The following is a 19,621-nucleotide window of genomic DNA, read 5'->3' as shown; positions in this document are numbered from 1 at the left end:
TTTTTTTTTTCCTTTTTTGAGACAGGGTGTCACTCTGTAGTCCAAGCTAGAGTGCAGTGGTGTGATTGCAGCTCACTGCCTTGAACTCCTGGACTCAGGTGATCCTCCCACCTCAGGCTCCCAAGTAGCTAGGAATGCAGGTGCATGCCACCACACTCAGTTGATTTTTAATATTTTTTGTAGAAATAGGGTCTTGATTTGTTGACCAGGCTGATATTGAATTACTGGCTTCCAGCGATTGTCCCGCCTTGGCCTCCCAAAGTGGTAAGATTACAAATATTAGCCACTGTGCCTGGGCTTTTGAACTTTTTTTATCTCACAAAATCAATTTATATGAATTTGACGACAACAGGTACTTCATATAAGTGGAATCATACAGTTTCAGTTTTTATGACTGGCTTATTTCATTGAGCATAATGTCCTCTAGGTTCATCAATGTTGAAGCATGTGTCAGAACTCCCTTCCCTTTTAAGGCTAGTTAATACTCCACTGTGTGTATGTACCCAGAAGTGAAATTGACATTTCACTTATTTTGGATGGTGGCATTGCTCTTATTTTGAAAGCCATGTAGACACCAACCATATTCTTAGGATCTTTCTTCTGTAGCTCTTTCCATTTGGCCCTGAATTGAAGAAGACAAGGTGAGAAATGATGGAGGATTTTGGTTATGGGTCTAAATACAAAAGTGTTTATTGTTTTTGTTGTTTTAAACAGTAACTACCTAAGAGATGAGGCTGATGAAAGACCTATTAGAATCATATTATGTAAGATTATATATTTGATTTTAAAAAAACCTGTAGGCAATATGTTGTTATTTATTACAGATATTTTACTTAGTTGGGAATGATTCTGATAATTGTGTTTGTGTGTGAATATTCATCTGAAAAAGAAAGCCTTTTCTGTTTTAGGTTAATACAAAAGCTGAACCAGCAGACAATATTACAAGTTTCCTGTGGCAACTGGCATTGCTTGGCTCTTGCAGCTGGTAAAGTAACATTAAACATATGCTAATGCTGTGTTAATTTTGAAACCATTTATCTTCGTCTTTTTGTGTGGTATTATCTAACTCAAAACTTTTAATTAACTGATTAGGGTCTGTGCATTGCTATTGGACAGTGACAGTTCTCAGATGGTCTTTGCAGAGCTCATCATTTTCTCAGGGTGTGGTTGATGAAGTAGGTGGTCATCATTGCTGCCCCAGCTTTCGAAGGGGAAGATGAGCAGGAGACAAGACCATACCTAGGTGTTCTTGAGCATGGAGAAGATTGGTTTTTCTTAGCGACAGCCAAATCTCAAGCTACATTCTACTATCAAGTTCCCAAATAAATGAAAGAAAAGGAGTTGGAGAAACCTAAGTAAATCTGCACTTCTGTGTCCTGCTTGGTCACCTGCAGAGTAGACCAAGTGGTCATAGCTGGACCTCCTGAAGTCTTGGGTTTCATAGTCTTAGTGTGGTCAGAGCTAGTTCATCTTGCTTAAGCCTGGTAATTGGCTTGTTTGAAATTGAATTTACTTACACATTTAATGTTTTCTGTGGATAAATTTTATTAGCCCTTGAAAGGCAGTAAGACTCAGCTTACCTCTCTGTTGTATCACATGCAAGTGTTGGTTTTGGCAGTCTGACAGCATGATGTGTCTCTTTTCCGTTGCTCCTGGGTGGGTTTGGTATTGGGGACAACTGATAAATGACTCTGATAACTAGATTATTTTTGTGTGTGGAGCTTGTATCATTTGATGGTAATACCAGTTATCCTGTTTTATTTCAGATGGCCAGTTCTTCACCTGGGGAAAGAACAGCCACGGGCAGCTTGGCTTAGGGAAGGAGTTCCCCTCCCAAGCTAGCCCGCAGAGGGTGAGGTCCCTGGAGGGGATCCCGCTGGCTCAGGTGGCTGCCGGAGGGGCTCACAGCTTTGCCCTATCTCTCTCAGGAGCTGTTTTTGGCTGGGGGATGAATAATGCAGGACAGCTAGGGCTCAGTGATGAAAAAGGTAGGCAAGCCCTTCATATGTATGTGTTTAGCTTAAAAGCACATTCATTTAACACATGTTTCTTGAGGATCTACTATGTGCTAGCTCCATGTGAGGTAATAAGGGAGCAGCAGTGAACAAAATAGAGAACATCTTTGTCTCAGTGGAGACTGTATTCTAGTGAGTGGAGGTGCAATAAAACAAGTAAATACACAGTATGTCAGAAGACTTGAGAGTGCAGCTTCCTGCTTTACATACGGTGGTTAGGAAGGGCCCCTCTGATAAGAAAATGTTTGAGCGGAACCCTGGAGGAAATCAGATGAGAAATGGGACGTCTGGGTGAAAAATATTCCTGTCAAAGGGATCCGGGTGTGCAAAGAAGCTGATGTGGGAAGATATGTAGCTGGCGAGAAGAAGGGGAAGAGTAGCACAGATGCAGGTCAGAGAGGTTGTGTAGGTCCAGTTATGCAGGGTCCTAAGGGGCAGGATGAGCATTTGGCTGCTTTTCTCAGTGAGAGGGGAAGACACTGAGGGTTTGGAGGAGAAGCATCATCCACTTTGGCTTTGGGGGAAGCTGGGAGACCAGCTTGGAGGTTGTGGGAGTAAAGTCGGATTTTAAATGTATTTCGAAGATGAAGTCAGTTGGTTTTGTTCACTGTTGAATGTGTGGTTTGAAATAAAGGAACAGCTGGAAGGGCAAAATGATTGTTTCTGAAACGGGGAAAACTGTGTGTGGGGTGGAGTGAGCTGGAGAGTGGGCAGGGTTGGAGAGTGTAGGGAATCCATGAGGTAGGCTTTAGGTAAGTTAAAACTGAGAAGTCTTTTGGATATCCAAGTACAGATGAAGGCAGGAAACTGAACATGTGTCAGGAATCAGGAATCCAAAATTTATGCCAAGATAGCTGTGTATATTTCATCTCAAAGGCAAATGGTAGTGATATTCTGATACTTGTTTTATTCTAGATCGAGAGTCTCCATGCCATGTAAAACTCTTACGCACACAAAAAGTTGTCTATATTAGTTGTGGAGAAGAACACACAGCAGTTCTAACAAAGGTAAGGAGCTCAGACTACTCTGCTTTGGTGCTGGGGATGAGATGGGTGATTAGAATTGCTTGATTATTTTAGTATAGTGATGGTATGTGATTACAGTATTGTGGCTTGAACTTGAATCCTCTCTTTAATGTGGGTTTACTGCTTTCCTAAGGAATAGAAAAAGACTACTTTTTCATATATCTGTGTTATCCTCTTTGGTAATCTTGTAGATTCTCTTAGTAACATTTAAGAATAGTTCAATATAAATAACTTTAAAATATAGGACAGTATATATATGTGTGTGTGTATATATATATATTTATATATATAACAATATCCTGTGTTCCTTTAAAACAAGTCATTTAAATACATAAAAAGAAACAGCAATTTAATTAATGTTTTAAAATAATTAATTTTAAATGTTTTAAATTTAATGTTTTAAAATAATCATGTTACTTTTGCTTCTAAATACATTCTAGAGAGAATGAAAATGTATTTTTATATTGAGCAAATATTGTTCTAGGTTCACTTTAATAAATGCCTTAACATTTATTTAAATACAGCTGTTAACAGCTTACTTACCAAGGAATTTGTAGAGGACTTAATTTCATATATGAATGAACATGTAAAATCATCTGATTTAGCCTACCTCCTTGTTTCTCCTTTTTTAAAATTTTGCTTCCTAACACATCATTGTACTTTTAAACTTTTTGTACTTACAAATTTTTAAAATTTACAGAAGGCTTACATTCTCTTGAGCAGTGCTATCTTTGTTCCATAAAGATGCAGTCTGAAATTCTCTTTTTATAATTTTTCTATTTAATGAACATCCTTACAAAGTGATTTTGGCCAAGTGTCAAGTGAATGCAGTGTTCTTGTACACATCGTTGTGGTAGGCATTTGATATACAGGTTTTAGAGGTGTATCCTTAAAGATACAGTGAAGCCACTTGGTGTTTGTTTCTTGTTAGAGTGGAGGTGTGTTTACTTTTGGCGCTGGTTCCTGTGGACAACTTGGACATGACTCCATGAATGATGAGGTTAATCCTAGAAGAGTTCTAGAGCTGATGGGTAGTGAAGTAACTCAGATTGCTTGTGGCAGGTGAGTGCTCCTCAAAGCTTCCCAGTATTCACTATGACCCAGGAATGGGTCTTATCTTTGTAGCGTTTAAGAATGTGATTATACCTAGTCACCATCATTTTAAGAGATCTTAACTGCATGCATGCCTACAGTGAAGTGTGGAGAAAGTCAGACCTTAGTAGAGTGTGGCAAGGAAGGGTTTTAGATAAGCAGAGCAACATGGAGACATTAGGCTTCTTTTGGGATAAAGAGTAGCAGGATGTGGGGAAGGGGTAAAGAAAGGAAAGGGAGAGAGTCCCAAAGAATTTCTTGGAAAGTTTTGCCTGAGTCTACCTGCTTCTTTCCGTTCATCTTAGAGCCCACAGGCAGCAGATCATTCAGCTCTTTCCTGACTGGCCCCCCTCCCCATGACCCAGGGTGTTAGAGAAGGATAGTATTACGGAGAGCAGCTGCTGCAAAAAAGTCACATGTTAACATGGGGAAGGCTCTATAGGAGCACCCTGCACTGTGCTCACATGTGGAAGCTACAAGTCAGAGTCAGAGTGTACACCCACATCAGTAGAAACTATGCTGATGAGTTGAATTATTTTTTCACAGACAACATACCCTAGCCTTCGTGCCTTCTTCTGGACTCATCTATGCATTTGGTTGTGGAGCAAGAGGTCAATTAGGAACTGGGCACACTTGTAATGTTAAGTGCCCATCTCCTGTCAAGGGTTACTGGGCTGCCCACAGTGGCCAGCTTACAGCCCGAGCTGGTAAGAATGATCTTCACTGGAATGTAATGGTATTTTAAGTGATGAAAATAGTTGTTTACAGAATATGTATCTCTTATTTAGTTTGAGGTCTTTTGGAGGGAATGAAGGAAAGGCATTTTTTAATATCAGTAAATAATTTCAGTACTTACTATGCATGAAGCTCTACAGTTGAGATCCTAGAGAATAAATAAAGCAGGCAATATTGTTGTATTAGACCATTCCTGCATTGCTATAAGGAGCACCTGATATTGGGTGACTTATGAAGAAAAAAGTTTTAATTGGCTCATCGTTCTGCAGGCTTTACAGGAAGCATGGTGCAGGCTTCTGCTTGGCTTCTGAGGAGGCCTCAGGAATCTTACAAACATCGTAGAAGGTGAAGAGGGGGCAGACACTTCACATGGCAGAAGCAGGAGCAAGAGAAAGAGTGGAGGGAAGGTGCCATACACTTTATACCACCAGATCTCACGTGAACTCAGAGCAAGAGCTCACTTATTACCACTTATCACCAAGGGGATGGCCCAAGCCATTCATCAGGGATCCCACCGGCTGCATGATCCAAATACATCCCACCATGCCCTACCTCCAGCATTGGGGATTACTACAATTCAACATGAGTTTTGATGAGAACATACATTCAAACTATGTTACTTTGTTTGCACAGACCTTGGTGGTGGTGTATACATTTTATTGTTGTTGCTGATAATGACAGCATATTTTGAATGCCCAATGAAGTTTCATTACCATGCAAAGCACTCAGAACAACCGAATAACTAGTTAGTGGTTGTTATCCCCATGTTAGAGATAAGGGAACAAAGTCTTAAGGAGGTCAAGAAATTTGCCCAAGGTCACATAGATTCTGGAGGCAGGATTTAAACCTAGGTCATTCTAGATCCTGTGTACTGTGTTACAAACCTCTACTTTACTTTTGGTATAACATGATGTGATTTCTTTTTATACCATGTCTTTTTCTTCTTTTAAAAAATAGTTAAATAGCAGTCTTGGTTTCACTGGAAATTAAAGTAAGGTAGTCATTAATATTGAATGACTGTTTCACCTTGAAATTATAAATCTGAGGCTGAAATGGAGCTAGAGAGGCATTAAAAAGAAGTGTAATTTAATAATGAATTTTGGTTTTGAAGTCAATAAAGTGACACACTTATGGCTTTATCAGGAATTTGTCTGAAACAATAACAATTATAAGTTACTACTGGATTATAAGAAACTCAAGGACACACACAAACTCTTTTTCTTCTTGTAAACTTAGGATATAGCACAGGGCCTGGCATAAACTTGTCTCTCAGTAAACATTTTTGGAATGAATATATGAGCATCTGAAATGTAGTACAACTATAAAATAAACAAGGTTTTATTTGGGTGATGTTCCCAAAAGTGAAAGAATGGCTTTGTGTCCTCTTTGTCATTTGTAAATTTTCTTTTCTCCAAGACATTGCACTCACAAGTGGAATGCATTTATTTAGGAAGTTTACCAATTTAAGAAACTCAAGTATTTTGTAGGTTATTTTGAAACCACACATTTTTGAAGTTGAGTTATAACCTGACTTCTGTGGTCCTAAATTTGTGCTTGAATGTTTGCCAAAATGATTTTATAACATAAGCAGGTAAATGTCAATTACGTAAATGATATGGTTTTAGTACCGCCCTTGGTAATGTGGGAACACAGAGGAAGGCATGGAGGAGTATTGTGGTTAGAGGAAGTTTGAGATGTGCTTCTGAGAATGATTTGGAGTTAGCCAGGTGTAGAGAGCTGTGAGGGAGTTGGTGTGAGCACCACCAAGGTGCACTTCCAGAAGCACATTCAGGTTATGCTCTCGGTGAGCTCATTCATAGAGAATCCAGTGTGCCAGGGACGGCAGAGGGAAGAGGCACCGAGATGTAAAATAGTGTGGTGTATTAGAAATAAAGGCAACGTGGTAGCAGGAGAGCGTCACCATGGACACAATGTGATGGGAGGTAAAACAGGGAGCAGGAAATGGAGGTCGTTTCACAGCAAGCTTCATCCTGAAGAGGCACGGGCCCACCACACTCACATGCTAAATTATTTGTTACTATAAAGAGTAGTGTCCATTTCAGATTTCAGGTCAGTGGCAAGATAGAGTTAGAATGAAAAGGAGAAATGAGGTCAGGATTAGCTGGGAGTTGGGGAGGGGCAGAGTAGAGTTAGAGTGGAGGATACCATTTTATATATTTATTTTTAATTGAAGTAGAAACAGTCCTAGGCAGCAAGCCAAGGGAGAAGATTTCTGACTTCAGTGACACAATTAAAATGGATAGGTATCCACTCTGAAGTGTATTCTGCAACAGCAGAAAAAGGGGATCAAGGAGAAGCTTCAATTATTGAAAAATATGCTATTGGAATTCTTTTTTTGACAGATCGCTTTAAATATCATATCGTTAAGCAGATCTTCTCTGGAGGAGACCAAACTTTTGTACTTTGCTCCAAATACGAGGTAAAATTTTCTTTTGACTCTTACTTCTCAGGAGGAATAATAACAAGTAATTACAACGTAAAGAGCAATGTTACTCTTTGTTTCTACCAGTCTTACTTTATTTCTGAAATAAGCAAACTAAATCTTGAAGAAGTTGTCTCCATTTGGCTCCTTTGAAGTGCCAACAATTCTCCTGGTGTTATGGAATTCTAATTTATAATTTGAAATTATTTATTTATATTCATGTGTGTTCCAAAAACTGTAAAGGAGGCCTAGGGAGTTTGTGCTTACTTTGGCATTACTTGATTTTCCATTTCTTTCCTTCCCAGTTAAGTGGCAACAAATGCTAGGTATATGAGAACTTGGTGGGTTTTTTTTTGTTTGATGTGATTGAGTATATATGTGTATATATATATGTATGTATGTATGTAAGAGATACCACAATTTTCAGATGCTATTATTTATAATCTGCTCATGGCTGATGATGTGACACCAAAATTTCCCTCCTCTTGTTTCCTGCATCACTATAGTGGATAAAGACAGTGTAACATTGCTCTTCTGCTTGAAGGTAGAGTGTGGATCCAGGTATCTGTGACAAGGCTCGGATTCCTTCCGCTCTTCCTTGCTGGGAGAATTCAGTCTGAGAAAAGCTCCACAGATTTGTTTTCAGTGCTGCACTCCATCCCCTGTGCTCTCTCTCCTCTCCTTCTCCTCCGTCCCCACCCTTCCTGTTTTTATTCAGCAAGCATGTCAACAGGACCAGCTCCGAGTGGTGCATGGATCCTTACCCACTCCTGGAAGAGCAAAGGAAGAGGGGCTGTTAGTGGTGATAAAGGAGTCATAATTGACTGGAAAAAAATTGAGCAACTATGGAAACCAGGGGCTCTTCCTGCCTTGGAAGCTTTCTCTATTAGTTTGATACTTAGCTATCTTTAAGTATACAAAGTTTTTGCCTTCTAGTCATTCTGATTCTGTGATTCTGTTGGAAAGGGTCCTGGTGGAGCCTGAGGCTGTAGGCTGCACAGCTAAAGCTGATCATTAGCTATTTTCCAGGTCAAGTGTCTGAAGAAGGTGGCTTAGTGCTGCCATCTGGCGTGATTTGGAACTGCTGCTTTAGACCTATTTTTAGACCCAGCCTCAGTGTGTATGTTACAGAGAAATCCTGAGGAAAGCTGAGGTTATTCTTTGTTTCTTTAAGATGTCAATGAAACAAAATGTACAAAGCCCTGACTCTGTGGAGAATAGTCAGTTTTTGTCCATAAGCAGTAGAGTTTAAGTGTTTATTTCTTCAAGAAATTGATTTGAATAATGCTGTCCAACTTTAATTTTCCTGTGAAGTTGAACATGAAACTTAGTTTTCTTTTATAAATACAGTATCTGATATATGTAATTGATTTTTATTATTGTAATCAACACTGTTGGGCCTGGAAAACAACATATTGACTAGAAGAAGTGAAGTAGCATACTGTTAGAGAGACAGGGCAGGTGAGAGTTTAACTGGAAAGAGGGGTAGGTATGCCTGAAAAATGTAAGATCACAAAGAAAAAGAAAACTAAACATCACTTAGGAAGATGTTGCTCTTTCTTTTGAAACTGAAAGCTGTACACATTTACTTAAACTATTAAAATGATCAAATCATGTGTTTACCCTGTTACCGTATCACTTACAGAACCAAGATAAAGCACCTGTATAGTTATAGCCTCTCTATTTTTTTTTTTTTTCAGACAGAGTCTCACTCTGTCGCCCAGGCAGGGGTGCAATGACGCGATCTCAGCTCACTGCAACCTCCGCCTCCCAGGTTCAAGCGATTCTCCTGCTTCAGCCTCCCATGTAGCTGGGATTACAACATGCACCACCACACCGGGTAATTTTTTTGTGTTTTTAGTAGAGACGGGGTTTTACCATGTTGGCCAGGCTGGTTTTGAACTCCTGACCTCAAGTGATCTGCCCTCCTCGGCCTTCCAAAGTGCTAGGATTAGAGGTATGAGCCACCGTGCCCGGCCACAGCCTCTATTTTTACAAAGGCTGACTCATTCATGACTGCCAGGCCTTAGGTGAAAGAAGGGAGGGGAGGAGTTATATTCAGATACCCCTTTGCTACATTTGATTCTAGGTCTCGGGAATTTAATGAATGTAAACCATAGCCTCTCCTTTTCCTTTCAATTTGTGCCCTGGATAGGATCGAAGAGGGAATGTGGTTGGGATTGTTAGAAGGAAGTAAGAGAGAGAGAGAGAGAGAGAGAGAGAGAGAGAGAGAGAGAGAGAGAGAGAGAGAGTGTGTGTGTGTGTGTGTGTGTGTGTGTGTGTGTGTGTGTGTGTGTGTGTGTGTCTGTGTGTGTGTCTGTGTGTGTGTGTATCTCATAATCCTCTTTTTCCTGGTACAGTGATTCTTAACCTTGGCTGCCCACTGGAATCAGCTGAGAGCTCTATAAACACTGATGCCTCTAGAGATTCTGATTTAATTGCCTGGAGTATGACATGGTCATCAGGATTTTTGAACACTCCCGTGGGGATCCAAAGTCCAGCCAAAGTTGAGAAAAACTGACCCAAGAGCAATTTTTCCTCTTTTCTCTGTGTGTATTAAAGACAGGAAGAACGATGTTTTTTCTTAGTTATTTAAGTGATGCTGAAGTTATACTTCACCCCAAGGCATCTCTGGTTTATTGGGCATAATGGTGAAGAATGAGAAAAAAATTGCAAGTCTGTATTTTATTGTAGGTTTGTGTTAGAATTATGTTCAGCTGCTTTTTTGAATGGGGGAAATAAATAAATTTTACATAAGAACAGTGGTTTTAAAATGAGGTAGACAATGTGTGTGTGTACTCCAGGGTTTGCTTTGGATTATGAGTTTCCTCTCTGTACTTCAAGATGATTTTTGTTCTCTCAGTACATATCTGTGGCCATTTTAGTAGCATAGTTATCAATAACGAGATGTTCACAAACTTTCTCAGGTTTTTTTGTTTTATTATATTCTTTACTCCTTCTTCCTATAATGATACCTTAACTTGCAGCTCTGGGAAAGCAACCAAGAAAATTTACTTTGAAAGTTATGTTTTCATGTGTAGGTACAAAGGAGAAAAAAATTGATCTCATGAGCTGATGAATGAGTGCTTTTTTCTTCTTCTTCTTCACTAGAGACAGCGATAGGAGGATAAAGCACCATCAAGTTTTTCTTAGTTCTTGATCAAGAACCAGGCTTGGGGAAAATAAATTGAAAACAAGCAATTTTAGAAAAGGACACTGCTTATGTTTTTTTTTGTTTTTTTCTTTAATCTCACTGAATAAAAGATATACAGTGTTGTGAAGGATTTGGAATTTTCAAGGACATACATTATTGACTTTTTTTTTTACATTTTTCTTACAATAGTATATATTTGAAGCAAGAAATTAATAGGCATTGTTTTTATAGGTTATTTGTCATATACTTGTAGATTATAATGGAGCTCTGACTCTTGTAATACATTTTGTTGAAGTTAGATGGACAATCATGGCAAATGACTAATACCTTAAAAACCTTGCTGTTATGGTGATTCAAAGCAAAGGGGAAAGAAGTCTGGGAAAGTTGTAAAGTTGATTTCTCTGGGAAGCAGAACTGAGACTCAGAAGGTTTTTGAGAGAGTGCTTTCTAGAAGAACATCTACTGAAGGATGAAGGAGGTAGGATTGGGCAGAAGGAGAGGCTGAAATGCAGTTCAGTTATAACAGAGGCGTCAGCCAGTCCCATGAGGAGCTCTGAGGTTGTGATGGCCCTTCAGCCAGTCCTGAGTTGAGGCAAGGGGGCTCGACCTTTGCACCACGTCTTTGCCTGCCATTGGATGCGATAGTGAAGCAAAGGCCAATGGCAAGTCCAGGACAGCAGCCCAGCTGGGATCTGTCAGGAGCCTGTATTCTGAAGGGTCGAGGGGATCTGGGCAGTTCACCACAGCATTTAAATCATAAGTGGAACACTAAATGGAGAGTAATCTGGGAGAAAGGAGAGGAGAAAAGATCTGTGCTACATAATTTCTTCTTTTTTACTGTTAATTCTCCAGAATTCTTCTCCTGCTGTTGACTTCAGGACTGTGAACCAAGCACATTATACCAGTTTAATAAACGATGAAACCATAGCAGTGTGGAGACAAAAACTCTCAGAACACAACAATGCAAATACAATCAAGTATGTGGTTGCTAGTCTTCATATTTTTTGTTTTCACAAAGTATGTTGGAACTTTTTAGTTTAGTGATTTTCCCCACTTCCATATTGATACTGTGAATATAAATGGGGTTTTACATTTTAGAAAATCGTGGGCTTTTTTGGTTACTATGTCAGAGTTGATCTCCTTAGCTCCAAATAACATAATGGATGGATCCCCAATTCTCACACACAGTATATGCCTAAGCCTGCCTTGTTAATTGTAAGATCTTAAAAATCCTGACTGATGAAGGCCTGAGTTAGTGATTCTGCTAAGAGAGCTTAGTGTTATGGTTGTGTAACTCCCATTGGTTTTATTGTATGCATGTTCTAAAGCATCCCAAATCTGAGACAGCTGTTATCTTACCTAATCTTAATAATTTCTAGCATTTTCCTATTCAAAATGATTGAGATGGTCATTTAGCATCATGTGGGGGAAAAAAAAAAACTAAGTAGGATTGAGACCTTTTATCAAATTGAAAGGATAATTAACTTTTGCACATTTTTACACATTTTCATTGGCTTTCCTCAGCATCTCCACTTTTTTCTACAAAGTCTAATTCTTGGGAAGAATAAATCAAGTTCTGGCCACTAAGTTATGTTTATCCCCAGAAACACACATAATGATTTCTGCCTTATGACATAGGTTGTAGTGGGCTAAATGACCAGGACCCTAAACTTTGAGTCACTTCAGCTAGGAACGTTTTGAGCGAAAGCATTAGGAATGCCCTAGAGCAGCTCTGTGGTGGTCTTCAGAATCCTTTTAGCCTTAGGGTGGGTCTGCCAAGGAGCTCAGGCTGGAAGGGAAGCAGAGGAGAGGAGATGAGGGCTAGCTGGGGTCCAGCAAGGGGAACTGTGACACTTTACCATTAGTTCTCTGTTTTCTTATTTATAAAATGAATGGATGGAATAAATGACCTTTAAATATCTTTCCTGACCTAAATTCTGTGATTAACAGAAACTACTGTAATCCCCTCCTCAGCCATATTTTGTGTTATTCTTTCCCTTTTTCTTACATTGGGTGAAAAGGCCCAGGCTTCCTGATGTCCGGTATCACTTTGGGTCCTCAGAATTAGCTATTTCCCCAGAGCCTGCATAAGAGGAGGTAATGGGAATAAGTATTTATTTCAATTATTTTTTTAGTTTCCTTCTCAGGTATGCAGCAAAATAGAAATAATTTTCAGTTATTAATTTGCAAAGATAATTTTTGTGTTCAGGGAGTAACAAGTTGGCTTCTCTTTTTTGGCTTTATTCTGTGTTTCTGTTTGGAGTTTAGATAGGGCACTTCTTAGATGGATGGTGGTAGAAAAATGTTCTAGAACATTATTTGGACAAGAGTTTTTCTTTCAGGAGCTTTGATATTCTTTTTTTCCCCTAACATGATTAATGGAAAACTTAAGTTCTTCATTTTGAGATGTGACATACTGTTTTTCTAAAACAAATGTACATTTTCCAAAGCTTCATCTAAGAAAGAACTGCTATTAATGAAATCCTAGAGTAGATGATTACTTTATTGTTGATGCTTAAATAACCATTTGGTTGTAATTATTAAAGGCTTCTCCGTTTCTTTCTTTCTTTGAGCAGTGCTGTTGTTCAGATATTATCTTCTGCAGCCTGTTGGAATGGAAGTTTTCTTGAAAAAAAGTAAGTGACTTAGAGCGTTAAAAAACCCACATGTGCACCTGTAGTCTCAGCTACTTGGAAGGCTAACTTAGGATTGCTTGAGTCTAGGAGTTTGGGGCTTTAGGATGTTATGATCATGACTGTGAAAATAGCCACCGAACTCCAGCCGGGACAACGTAGTGAGGCCCATTATTTTAAAAAAAAAAAGTTTCTAAAAACCCCACATATGATGCAAATACTTACTCAGCAAAGTTTTTGAAAGACTTTTCTTCACTTTGATGGTGGTTGGCCTTAATTTAATGGTTAAGCTGATGCTTTGCACAAAAATTGGAATGTCTGATAATGGAGAATGAGAGGGCGTCAGGAAGAACAATGCGGATTCATCCCTGGATAGCAGAAAAGCAGATTACCAAGAGAGAGACTATATTTCAGAAAGAGTTGATAAAATCATCACTCTGAGTATTCTAAAATGTGTCATAATTAAATTCTTAATTCTTCAGATAATCTTGATTTCTTTGGTTTGCTTTCCCATAGTTTTAAAATTTTTATTATTATCATTTTTCTCTCAAAAGGAGTGAATTTAGGGAGAAAGTCTAAGGAGGCTTCAGGGTATCCTTGGATTTAGGTCCAGCCCAGCTTACCAGAAAATTATATTTGAGGTTGAGCTTCCCAGTAGTAAATAGAATGTTTATTTGCTTAGCCTTATCTCTTCTGTAAATATTTCCCTCAGGAACCTGATGCAGCAAAATGACCTTGTTTTGAGTTTGAATCTTTGGTGATCCCAAGTCCTAATTATTTCTCAGTCCTTTTCTGCCAGTGACTAGGCTAATGATATCTCAAGATGAATTAGACTATTTCTGTGTGTGAATTTCACCCCTACCCCTAGATCCCTGTGTTAGTCAATGTTCTTCAGAGAAATGGAACAAATAGGGGGAGAGAGAGAGATAGATAGATGGATGTATCTGTCTATCTAGAAAGAGGGAAAGCAAGTGAGGGGATTTACTATGGGAATTGGTTCACCTGATTATAGAGGTTGAAAGATCCTGCTATAGGCATCTGTAAGCTGGAGAACCAGGTAAACCAGCATCATGGCTTAGTACAAGAAAGGCCTGAGAACCAGAGAAGCTGATGATGTAACTCTCAGTCTGAGGCTAAAGGCCTGAGAAATGAACGGGGGCTGCTGGTGTAAGTACTGGAGTGCAAAGATCAGAGAACCTGGAGTTCTGATGGATAAGGGCAGGAAAAGGACATCCTTGTTACGGAAGAGAGAAGGAAAGAATTCGTCTTCCCTCTGCCTTTTTGTTCTGTCTGGGCTTTCAGCTGACTGGGTGGCACCTGCCCACACTGGATGAGGATCGATTTTCTTTACTTAGTCACTAATTCAAATGCCAATCTCTTATAGAAAATGGACCCAGACATACCCAGAAATAATACTTTACCAGCTATCTGGGTGGGTATCCCTTAATCTACTCATGCTGACTCCTAAATTCAGCCATCACCGCCCCCTCCCCCCAAATGAGTCCCTAACTGGGTTGTAGGAGGTCACTTCAGAAACTCTCTGTGGTTACATTTAGAGATTATAAAGTCATTTACTTTTATTAAATTAAGGCAGCTGGAATAAACTCACACAATTAATTTCATATTTTGTAATTAGCTTTTTCCGCTAGGGAAAGATATTCTGGATTATGCTGATGTTGGCCTTCTATAACAGGGGTTCTCAACCAGGGTGATTTTGCTCTCCAAAGGACATTTGGCAATTTCTGGTGACATTTTTGGTTGGTACAATGGGGAAGGATGTGCTGTTGGCATCCCGTGGCTAGAACCCAGGGATGCTGCTTCATTCCCACCTGCCCAGCAAAGAATCCTCTGGCCCTAAAAGTCAATAGTACCAAGGTTGAGAAACCCTGTTCTAAATGGATAGCTTTCATGACATTTGGGAAGGGCTCTTAGCCAGACTTGTTAGGTTGGTCTTCCTTAGTATCATGGATTTCGTATAGAATTGTGGGGAAAGCCTTTTATTTTAATTTTTCAAAGTGACATCTGTACTATTTCAGAAAGTCTACTCCTGCAGCTTACATAGGATGCATCACAGGAAACCAATCAAAATGAAGACCAGTTTTACAAAGCAATAAATACGTATAGATAAAACAGTTTTTTTTCTCAACAGCATAGCAAAAAGCGCCTGTGAGCATATGGAAAGTTACATATGGGAAACCAGAATTTATTTCCACATTTTGGGCAGATTTATGTTAAAAACAATAACAACAACGAAAGACCCAACAAACAAAGTACAGGCAATTTATCTTCATTTCACCATAGGCGTTCCAATATATCTAATTATGATTTTTTAAAATGTTAGAAACTCTTTTATGTTTTCAAAAAATTACTGCTGTCAGAGGGTATTAAAATCTTCCAAATGTGACCAGTACTCAAGAATAGAAGCCTGCTTTGCAAATAGGTAGCTCTTTTGTAAATTAATAGACATGGTAGGTTCAAGAGCAGGATATATGAGATATTCTTTAAGTCTCAAAAATGCTAAGATTTTATTTAAGGTTAGAAAAATGATTTAGTTGTTAGAAAGTTAAAAATAGTAGCAATGAAAATAATCCTTGGGTGAATATAATTGTATCCTCTGTGTTACCTATGTTAACTGCATTTGTTACAGATCTTTTTGTTGTTGTTTTGAGATGGTATCTCGCTCTGTAGCCCAGGCTGGAGTGCAGTTGCGCAATCTCATCTCACTGCAACCTCCGCCTCCAGGGTCCTGGTTCAAGCAGTTCTCCTACCTCAGCCTCCCAAGTAGCGGGGATTACAGGCATGAGTCACCATGAGTAGCTAATTTTTGTATTTTTTAGTAGAGACGGGGTTTCACCATGTTGGCCAGTCTGGCCTTGAATACGTGACCTTGTGATCTACCCACCTTGGCCTCCCAAAGTGCTGGGATTACGGTCGTGAACCACTGCACCCTGCCATAGATCTTATTTTTATTTTAAAAATTTCTTACTTTGGTAAGAAAGGCTTTCAACAAGGAGTTTCTACTCTCATTTGTTGACGAGTGGACCAGTTTGCACAGGGGATATTATCTGCACTAAGCCACAGCATCTGCATCTAGTTCAATGAGTCACAAATGCAGAAAAAAGCCAAAAAACACAAGACAAGATCAGGGAAATAATTATTTGTTTATAAACTTCAAGATAGCCTTAACTTGATATGACAGTCCTTGTACTTTGATTTGAAGGAGAACAGATTTAAAAATTTGAAAATTCTTGTAAAAGGGATTCTAGTGAGGTTTATTCTTTGAGAAACAATAATATTCTTTATTTTGGGTTTATTATTTTGAAATTTATGCAAAATGTAGTATTTTTGTGGATCTTATCTGCCAGGTCAAATTTAAATCTGATTTGTTAGAACACAGTATTTTGTTTACTTGTTTATAATCCCTATCACAGTGTTTGCTTTGTTTTTCTTTTGATTTTGTTTGTTTAGAATCGATGAACATTTTAAAACAAGTCCCAAAATCCCTGGGATTGACCTGAACTCCACTAGGGTGTTATTTGAGAAGTTAATGAGCTCTCAGCACTCCATGATTCTAGAACAGGTATGTTCCTTACATTTGTAGAGTGCATTCTTGAAAATGCATTTTTGTATGGATGAATTCAATTTCAAGAGAAAAAGAGTGAGATGAAAAGGTGAAAGTCTCCAGATCTTAATTTTGTAAAATATTTACTTTGGGAATTAGACCTACCTTTTGCTTTCTTTTGGCTTAAATCTTTCCACAGCAATGTCCCTCTAGAATATACAGTTTGCACTGGCAGGGACCCTTGGCTTTTGCTTTCATGGGTGTGTACTGAGAGTCTAGACCAGAGTTGGGCTTATAGTAGGTTCCCAGTGCATAGTGAATGAGTGAGAGTTCAGTTAACTAGATCTCAAGTATGTCTGAATTTCTCATTACTCTTTTTTCTCACAGATTTTAAACAGCTTTGAAAGTTGCCTGATTCCCCAATTGTCAAGTTCACCACCAGATGTTGAAGCCATGAGAATCTATTTAATACTACCTGAGTTTCCCCTACTCCAGGATTCCAAGTATTATATAACATTGACTATTCCCTTGGCTATGGCCATTCTGCGGCTGGATACAAACCCCAGCAAAGTACTAGGTGAATTTGCTAACCTCGATACCAGTGGTTTCACGCTCATTTATTTTGTTGGTGTGACCCCTGGCTCTCAGTGGATTGAGATCCAAGAATCTGTTTGTTACCATTTAATACCCTAAACACTTAAACCTTTCGTTCTTTACTGTTAATTTTTAGTTAACCCTATTTTCAAGTTGAAAATGAAACCATTATTTAGATTATTTGAAATGACTCATGCCAGAATAATCTTGATTTTGTAATATTACAAGCCTAATTTATTAAACTTTAAACTGTTTTTTCTACCACATTTGCTTATAGTCAATAGGGCCTCAATATTAGTGTACATTGGTCTCTCTTTCTCCTGTGTCTTAATTTAGGGGGTGGGAGTGAAGTGAACAGTTTTGGTGATACAGAGGTCTTCAAAAAAGGAGAGGAAGAAAATGACCTAGTGGGGACTTACCAAATGTTTGTCTTTTCTTTTTTAGGACAGTTGAGTCCACACTGATTTTTGCAGGCTCCGGACACTTTGCTGAGATAAAACCCTTCCGTTCCTCAGTGATTTGGAGAGTGTCTTTCATGGGAGTAGCGCCTGAGATGTTTTTATTATCAAATGCAGAAAGTCTGTCACCTGGCTTTTTACTTTTTTCCCCCCTGGTAAATTTTGTTAGGTGTCATTGCAGCTCAGTAACTTCTGTGTTCCAGATGGACTGGGATGTTACTTGAGTGTGGTCTTTCCATGAATAAAGAGACTGTGTTCCTGAGGGTGGAATCCTGGCTTTTCTATATTGCCTCCACCTTTGTAGAAGAGATAAAAACAGAAATAATAATGAAAGCATTAGTAATATGTTAATACTTAATTTTTTTTTTTTTAAGATCAAAAGCCTTTTGGGGCACATTTTCTCAGGTGTTCTAAGTAGATGTGAAACAGAGAGATGGCAATATCAGAAGAAATCTTACCTTTCAAGTTTTAGAGTTTTTTCATTTTTATTTTTCCAGGTAGGACAATACAAAGAGAACATAATTGTTCAATTTTACACTTGTTTTTAGCTTCTAATTATTGAGATTTAAAAGAATACCCTAAAATAGAGAGTATAATACAGGCAGTTGTCAGTATTTCGCGCATTTTACTTCATCTGTCTCTCGTCCTCACCACCTTTTTATTTTTTGTTGGGAGTATTTTAAAGGAAATCTCAGAAATATTATTTCATTCTTTAAGTGTTTCAGTATGGCTGAGTTTATTTTCAACAAAGTATAAGCCCGTGGTATAATCTTCTTGTCTGTTATGAGGAAGCATTATTTGGTGAGAAATAAAAATTGTAGTTTTTCAACTAATGATATCTGTTAAACAGAAGGGAATGGTTGCCATATTGGTGCTGCTTCTAGGGTTTGTTGTCTTTTGCATTTCTGCTTCAGGATTTAGCAGTGGCTGAAAGCACTAGGACATAGAATCCTTTTTGGATTAATACAGTGGCCATCACTCCTGCCTAAAATATGTGTATCTTGTCCACATGTAGTCTTGGAATTGAACTTTTAACCTTCAGAATGAGTCTTTGAAAAAAAAAAAATCAAATCAAGCTTTACAAAAAAGAAACACCAGGGATTCTGGTACAGCTGCTACTCTCTCCAAAAATGTTTTAATGGGTTCTTTTTAAAGTCAGTTTTGGGAAAATGTATTTTAGACTAATGTTTATCTTCTAGACAAATCAGTTTTTTAACTGGCAGGCAGAAGACATAAATACTTGCTCAAGATCACATGTTGAAATATGTCTTTTCTTTCTTTCTAAAGATAACTGGTGGTCTCAGGTATGCCCAAAATATTTCATGAAGCTGGTAAACCTCTATAAAGGTGCAGTCCTTTATCTACTGAGGGGAAGAAAGACATTCTTAATTCCCGTACTGTTTAACAATTATATTACAGCAGCTCTCAAACTCTTGGAGAAGTTATATAAGGTGAGCATGGGAGGTGCTAGTGGGGAGGGGGCGAATAGATGGTAGGGTAAAATGTCCTAGTGGGATGTTCTCTGGGAAGCCATTTTTTAGTTGTCTGTATTTTGTTCTTCGTTAGGTAAATCTTAAAGTGAAGCATGTGGAATATGATACATTTTACATTCCTGAGATTTCCAATCTCGTGGACATTCAGGAAGACTACCTCATGTGGTTCTTGCATCAAGCAGGGATGGTAAGAATTCATAAAGCATATTTTAAAGCTTTAGTCTCTTTTTTCCAGTATATAAATCAGGGTAAGAAAAGCACATCTGAGCTGTATAATATGTCTTTGACTTTGATGGCAGTGTTTCACTTATTCTTCATCCCACGGGCCTTTTGCATTCTAGAAACTTTGAAGTGCTTTAAATAATCATCAGTGTTATAAGGAGTCATAAATGAGTAGTTACCGAGAATGTTACACAT

The 19,621-nt window shown here is 38.5% G+C and overlaps 1 protein-coding gene across 5 annotated transcripts in view; it reads left to right on the top strand.

The window, feature by feature from the left end:
- Positions 1–19,621, top strand: part of HERC3 (HECT and RLD domain containing E3 ubiquitin protein ligase 3) — a 115,208-nt gene that overhangs the window by 59,391 nt on the left and 36,196 nt on the right. For all 5 annotated transcript variants that reach the window (XM_032239851.1, XM_032239856.1, XM_032239852.1 and 2 more), the window contains 12 exons: positions 909–985; positions 1,767–1,988; positions 2,931–3,022; positions 3,972–4,102; positions 4,679–4,839; positions 7,231–7,307; positions 11,317–11,441; positions 13,041–13,100; positions 16,566–16,677; positions 17,047–17,236; positions 18,999–19,162; positions 19,278–19,391. In XM_032239851.1, the coding sequence (XP_032095742.1) occupies positions 909–985; positions 1,767–1,988; positions 2,931–3,022; positions 3,972–4,102; positions 4,679–4,839; positions 7,231–7,307; positions 11,317–11,441; positions 13,041–13,100; positions 16,566–16,677; positions 17,047–17,236; positions 18,999–19,162; positions 19,278–19,391 (1,525 nt within the window). The remainder of the gene's footprint in view (positions 1–908; positions 986–1,766; positions 1,989–2,930; positions 3,023–3,971; positions 4,103–4,678; positions 4,840–7,230; positions 7,308–11,316; positions 11,442–13,040; positions 13,101–16,565; positions 16,678–17,046; positions 17,237–18,998; positions 19,163–19,277; positions 19,392–19,621) is intronic.

The sequence above is a fragment of the Sapajus apella genome, unplaced genomic scaffold (assembly GCF_009761245.1).
Source record: "Sapajus apella isolate SASKATOON/1434 unplaced genomic scaffold, GSC_monkey_1.0 scaffold45, whole genome shotgun sequence".
In the NCBI taxonomy this organism is placed as follows: domain Eukaryota; kingdom Metazoa; phylum Chordata; class Mammalia; order Primates; family Cebidae; genus Sapajus; species Sapajus apella.
The sequence above is the reverse complement of the archived record's forward strand: the minus strand, read 5'-3'. Positions and strand labels throughout refer to the sequence as shown.